The sequence below is a fragment of the Tripterygium wilfordii genome, chromosome 16 (assembly GCF_013401445.1).
Source record: "Tripterygium wilfordii isolate XIE 37 chromosome 16, ASM1340144v1, whole genome shotgun sequence".
Taxonomy (NCBI): Eukaryota; Viridiplantae; Streptophyta; class Magnoliopsida; order Celastrales; family Celastraceae; genus Tripterygium; species Tripterygium wilfordii.
In genome coordinates this window covers 5,701,028-5,707,060 of record NC_052247.1, presented here as the reverse complement: position 1 = coordinate 5,707,060, position 6,033 = coordinate 5,701,028, and the positions used below count along the sequence as shown (strand labels likewise).

Genomic DNA, 6,033 nt, shown 5'->3' with positions numbered 1-6,033 from the left:
CCGCATCAAGGGGTTTAAGCAACAATAAGCAACTTAACATGCCTGGTCAAAATTGATAGGGAAACTGTTTTGGATGGGTGACTCTGATATTTTTCAATAGGAGAAGTTTAGACTTTAGAGAACTCAATGTTGGTATTCAAAGAATGTTATTTGACATCATTAATACTTGAATTTTATGCATAGACTTGTGATGACGGATTTCTTTTGATTGGCCTATCCTTGACAGATATAAGTATAAGTACTTATCATCTCATGCTTTCCAATATAATTAGAGAAAAAAAGACGCAAATCCCCCAAATTTTGATAAATAGAGAGGAATATGATTTCTGGTGTGAATATTCTTTACACATGCTGATCAAATGAGATGCCTTTATCTGTCAATGCCTTTTTTTCATTTGAGTTTTATGTTACAATGTCTTAATATGAATTTATGTTATATGGTCCTTTGAAGACAATACAAATGTTTGACATGAGTAAATCCTGTTGCATCTCATCTATCCAAAGGAATGATGATGTAAACTTCCATCTTTTTGTTCTTGGATTTTGAGGGATTTTTGGTGATATTTTGTCATTCAGCAGAGATTTTTAGCAACATTTTGAGAACATCTATTTTGATAATAATTTTAGTTTATTTTTTATAATATGAGCAAGTTGGTAGACATGAAAAAATTGTAATTTTATCTCCTTTCTGCAATTCGCATATGAAACATGCTATCGGTTTGTGTTTCCTTGTAATCTATGGTCATGTTTCTTTCCCAATTCTCATAGTGTTAAACTTTTATAGTTTTGAGCATGCATGGTCTACATCTGATTCCCGTTCTAGATTGTGATTGACTAGCAGTTAGCATTTCGGAGATGGACTATTCACTTCAACTATCTGAATGTTTTAAGCATAATTTTTTGTTCTTCTTTTATTCTAACAGTCAGATCACTAGTTTTAAATGCTTTGGGTGAACAGTGCTTCTTCTTGATGAGTGCTAATTAGTGAGAGTTACCTGTAATCTTGGAATTAAAGATGATTAAGCAGCCAGAGATCATAGGCTCAATTGCAAGTCATGCCGATGTGGAAGCCCAGATTAAAGATAGCACAGGTGCATTTCTCTTTTCTAACAAGTTCAATTTCTAAATATCAAAAAAAAAAAAAGAGTTCAATTTCTTAATTGCATAGTGGTTATGATAGAAAGGCAAGCAAAGAAACTTAGTATTCAAATGAGAAATGATATCAACATCTGATTCTCTTTGTATACTATAGTGCAAAAAATAATAAGATGAAAACTAGAATTGAGGAGATGCAAACTATAGATATCTTTGAATTTAGTTTTCTCTCTTGCTATAGAATTTCTATTTCTGCAGTTGTTTGTGTATCAGGAAACAGTTGTATAGTGAAGTTACTTACGTATGAGTGAAAAACAAAACTGTTTCATAATATATTATTTTTCTCATGCTACTTTTGGCTGTTAGCTGGCGATTTTTTCAACAGTTTTCCCACCAGTTTCATCTAGTCTCTTTGTACATTATTTGTTGAATTTCTTCAATTTTTTTCCTTTTTTCTCACAACTCCCCTAAAGTTCGGGACCATGATATAACTTCTTCAAGAAAAAAGGTATTGTCATCCTTATGTAAAAATTTGCTGCTGTTATGATGGCTTCTCAAGAAGCATGTTACGCATGTTAACTGATTGCCCTTTTGTGAGAAAAAGATTTGGATCATTTATCGATTTCTGCATGCCATACTTGGACAAGGATCATGCTAATCTTCTTTGTATCAATTAAACAGGTTGTCCTTACAACCACGATATTTGTGGCAGATTATAGCTTGTGTCTAAAAACATCAAACGGCTACTGACCTAATTCAATTTTATATCATCTTTCCATTTGTCTACTTTTGGTGGTTGTTACCTTTATTGTGCACAAATTCATCAGGTTTCTAGTATGATTGTTGAAGATTATATAATGTTTAATAAATGCGATTCATTCAGTGTTAAGATATCCTAGTGAGATTCCTACTTTTATATGTAGAAATGGAGAAGAAAGTGTCAAAGATCTTGAAGCTTATAAAGAGTAAAGATCGACCCAAAAAAGGTGGCGCTTCTAAAGACTCAAAAAAATCAGAACTTATAGGCCTTGTTGAGGACTTTCATGAACAATATCAGTTGCTTTATGGTCTGTACGATCATTTCAGAGTCACTTCAGTGAAAAAGGCTCGTGGGAGAAAAGGAAAGGAAATTTCGACTTCATCTACTTCCAGCTCAGACTCCGATTATTATTCCTCTGAAGACATTGACATTATCAATAGCAACTTGGAAAATGAGCGTAAGAAGGCCGCAAACAAAGTTAAGAAAGATTTTGAAACTGCAAATTTCGCTATGGCAGAGCTGAATCATAAAGTGGCCTCTACATCTGAAGATGTTGAAGCTCTAAAGTCTGAATATACTGCAGCCTTGAGAAAAATAAAAGAACTAGAGACTATAAACCAACATTTGGGAAATGAAGCAGAAGAACGGGAAAAGGAACTTTCAGCATTTGGAAAGGAGTTAGAGGGCCAGTCACCACCTGGCTTAAAAAGCGAGTTGAAATCACTGCACTGTGAGAAGAAAAATCTTGAAGCTCAAGTGGAAAGCAAGACTGCTGAAGCAAAACAGCTTGGAGAGAAAAATGCGGAACTGACTGCCAAGATTTTGGAACTTGAATTGATAAAGAAGGAGAAGAGTGAGATATCTGCTATGCTGAAGAAAACAGAGGACAATGAAAATAATTTAACATACGAAAATGAGGCTTTAGTTGCAGAAGTGAGCAACCTGAAACTAGAGTTGGATTCTTTACGTGCTCAGAAATGTGAGTTGGAAGAACATATAGGATCTAAAAGAACTGAGGTTGTCCAAGACAATGGCTTAGCGCATAAGGTCTCTGCTTTGCAGCAGGAATTGCATTCTCTTCACCGGCAGAAAAATGAATTATCTGCACAACTGGAGAGAAAGACCAAAGATATATTTGAAAACCTGATTCAGGTAGAGACTTTGGAAGAAGACCCCGCAAGAAACACTGTAGCTGAAGAGAAAATTCTAGAAGAGAAAGACGGTATTCCCAAGGTGGGTCAGGACCTAGAATTGGATGTGGACAGTCCGCACAATCTGAAAAATGAGTTGGAACAGCAGTTAAGAAGTAAAGTTCATGAAATTGACCAGTTGAGGAAGGAAAAGGAGAAGCTGCATGATAGAATTTTTGAACTGGAAGAAATGTTGACGGACAGAGGCAAAGAATTCTTCTCTCTTCAGAAGCAAAGTGAGTGTAAAGAGAATGAAGCTTCTACTCAGATTATGACTCTAACAGCTCAGGTTAACAATCTGAAACAAGAGATGGGTTCCTTGCAGGCGTTGAAGAGTGAGTTAGAGATGCAAAATGAGAGACTAATACAAGATTTTTCACAGAGTCAGACCTTGATGGAAAATGAAAACACCAAGTTAACAAGCAAGATTGCTGACCAACAGAACATACTGAAGGAGCGGGAGGACACTATAAAGAAGTTAACTGAGGATTATAAACAAGTGAAACGCTTGTTGGTGGAGTCGAAGTCACGGTTACAATTCGCTGAAAGAAAAATGGAGGAATTGGCAGAAGAGTTCCGCAAGAAAATGGAAGATCATATCCGTCTGTTATATCAAAGAATCGTTGTTGCAGAACAAATACACACCGAAAACAAACTGAATTACAGGAAGGCAAAAGAGAGGCTTGAGCAAGAAAACAAACTGCTTGAAGAAAAAATTGCGGCTTATGAACCTGAGCTGTATAAGATGTGGGACATATTGAAGCCAGGAAACAATGCATTGACTACATTGGACTTGGTGTTTAGAAGGTTTCATCATGACAATGGGAGCATCCTGGAGCGCATCTCCAGAATTTCAAATGAAATTCAGTCTGCAAAGAACTGGGTGGCAGGTACTAACAATGAGATGAAAAGATTGAAACATAATATGGATGGTTTGACTTCACAGCTGGATGGCAAGGAAGAGCAGGAACTCATGTTAAGAGAGAAGGTTTGGAACCTGGAAGCAAAATTGGGCAAAGAAGGAGGGGAGAAGCTGGTTAAAGAAAGTAGCCAACTTGAGAGGAAAGTTAGAGAGTTGGAGAGTAAAATAAAAGAGCAGGATGAGAAATTGTTGGGTATTGGAGAGGAGAAGAGGGAGGCCATTAGGCAGCTATGTATATTGATTGATTATCATCGCAATCGCTGTGATTATCTGAAGGAAGTGATTTCAAAGATGAATGTTAGGTGTAGGAGAGCAACATGAAAAATTGTCCTTTCTTTTCCCCATTAATGTTGTTGCATGTAAGAATTCTGGTTCATTTCAGTTCATTCATTCATTCATTTTTTTTTCTTCTAGCAAACTACAAGGACATGTTGGTCAAAGATTACTTGGTGAAGTATTGGAAATAACTAGTATTAATTGCATAGTTGTCATTCTTTGAGTTTTGGCCTTGATAACATGTTATGATCTGATGTAATTTGTGTGCAAGACATCGTTGGCATATTTGAACGTTACGTTTGGATTGGGGGGCGCCTGTTCAGTGGTGAACAGATCTTGGAAAGCAAGATCTGAAGGTGCCCGCATTTCTTTTTTTTAAGCCTTAAAATATTAAAAAGAAACCCTATCATTCTATCGTGCGAAATCCTATTCTATCGTACGTGCGACGGGGTTGTTTCGTTTCTACGATTCCCGTGCGCCTCTATCTATGCAACGATCGCCTTCGTCTCTGAAAATGAGGGTAGAAAATCAAATGCTTTTTTGGCTTTCGTTTTTGTTGAAGTTTTTTTTATAAGTCATTGCACTTAACCCTCATTGTTTCTAGGCTTAAAATCGTTTGGTTTGGGACTTCTTTATTGGGTGAAATAGGCTGGATATGTGATTGGTTTTTCTGTTTGGATTCATTATTCGACTCTAGGTTTTGAATGGGTTTGGTCGGTGTGATTATTTTTTGTATGTTATACTGATTTTATCGAGCTGACTTTCTGGTTGTGTCAAATTCATGATTGAAGCATAGGGATTATGGACTTCTATCTTGGTGTCAGTTGTAATTGATAGTGTCACAAGGAACATGTTGCTTTACAAACCATACATGAATTGTAGGATTTGACTACATGCACTGTATATGTTTTCTTTTACTGGGAATTTCTTGGGTGGTGGATGGATCTTTTAATCTAAGCTTTGATAACATCATGAAACTTTTAATGTTTCATGTCATTGGTGCAACTTATTGAGAGTGACATGGTGTTCCAATGAGAAACTTGGTTTTTCATTCTGATAACTACTAGATGCGTGACCACTTGTGATGATGAATTTGACTGTGATGATGAATTTAATTGGTGGCAGTACATGAATTGTCTTTCATGAATTTTACTATGATAAATGTCCTTTCCAATATTTAACCAATTTTTTCAAGTACTTTTTTTGAACATGGATAGTTCAATTGCGACTTCTGATAATAGTCCTCTATTGAGAGGTGAGGAGGAAGATGGGATACCTAGAATTGGTATGGAGTTTGACACATTAGATGGTGCATATCAGTTTTGGAAAGATTACTCAAAGAAGATTGGTTTTGGTGTTAGAAAAGAGTACAACAACAAGAATCGAAAAACATGTCATTGTTAGTCAATTGTTTGTGTGTTGCAAGGAGGGTAAAAAGAAGGAAAAACAAGATGATGATAACATGATCCGTCATCGTTTGTCTACGAAAACTGATTGCAAAGCAAGGTTGAAAGTGTTTTTAGATAAACAGAGAGCGAAATATATATAGTGAATGAGTTTGTAGAGCAACATAATCATGAGTTATAACCTTCGACAACCATTCACATGCTTAGATCACATAGAAAGCTTACTACGGCCTATGCATTAGCAATTGAATTGACTTCTGATTCAGGGCTTACTCCTAAAGTGACACAAGAATTAATGAGCAAGAAAGCTGGTGGTAGAGCTAAGCTTGTTATTGAATATTAAAAATCATATTTAAGATCTAAGAGGAAAAGAGATATGGCGAG

The 6,033-nt window shown here is 36.0% G+C and overlaps 1 protein-coding gene and 1 pseudogene across 1 annotated transcript; one reads left to right on the top strand and one right to left on the bottom strand.

Moving 5' to 3' along the window:
* Nucleotides 1-996: 996 nt before the first annotated feature.
* Nucleotides 997-4,365, top strand: LOC119981483 (COP1-interactive protein 1-like). Its single transcript, XM_038824623.1, has 2 exons — nt 997-1,091; nt 2,019-4,365. Exons 1-2 carry the CDS (start codon nt 1,016-1,018, stop codon nt 4,286-4,288), a joined length of 2,346 nt encoding a protein of 781 aa, XP_038680551.1. The 5' UTR covers nt 997-1,015; the 3' UTR covers nt 4,289-4,365.
* On the bottom strand, nt 1,696-1,790 carry LOC119981563 (annotated as a pseudogene).
* Nucleotides 4,366-6,033: the final 1,668 nt, after the last annotated feature.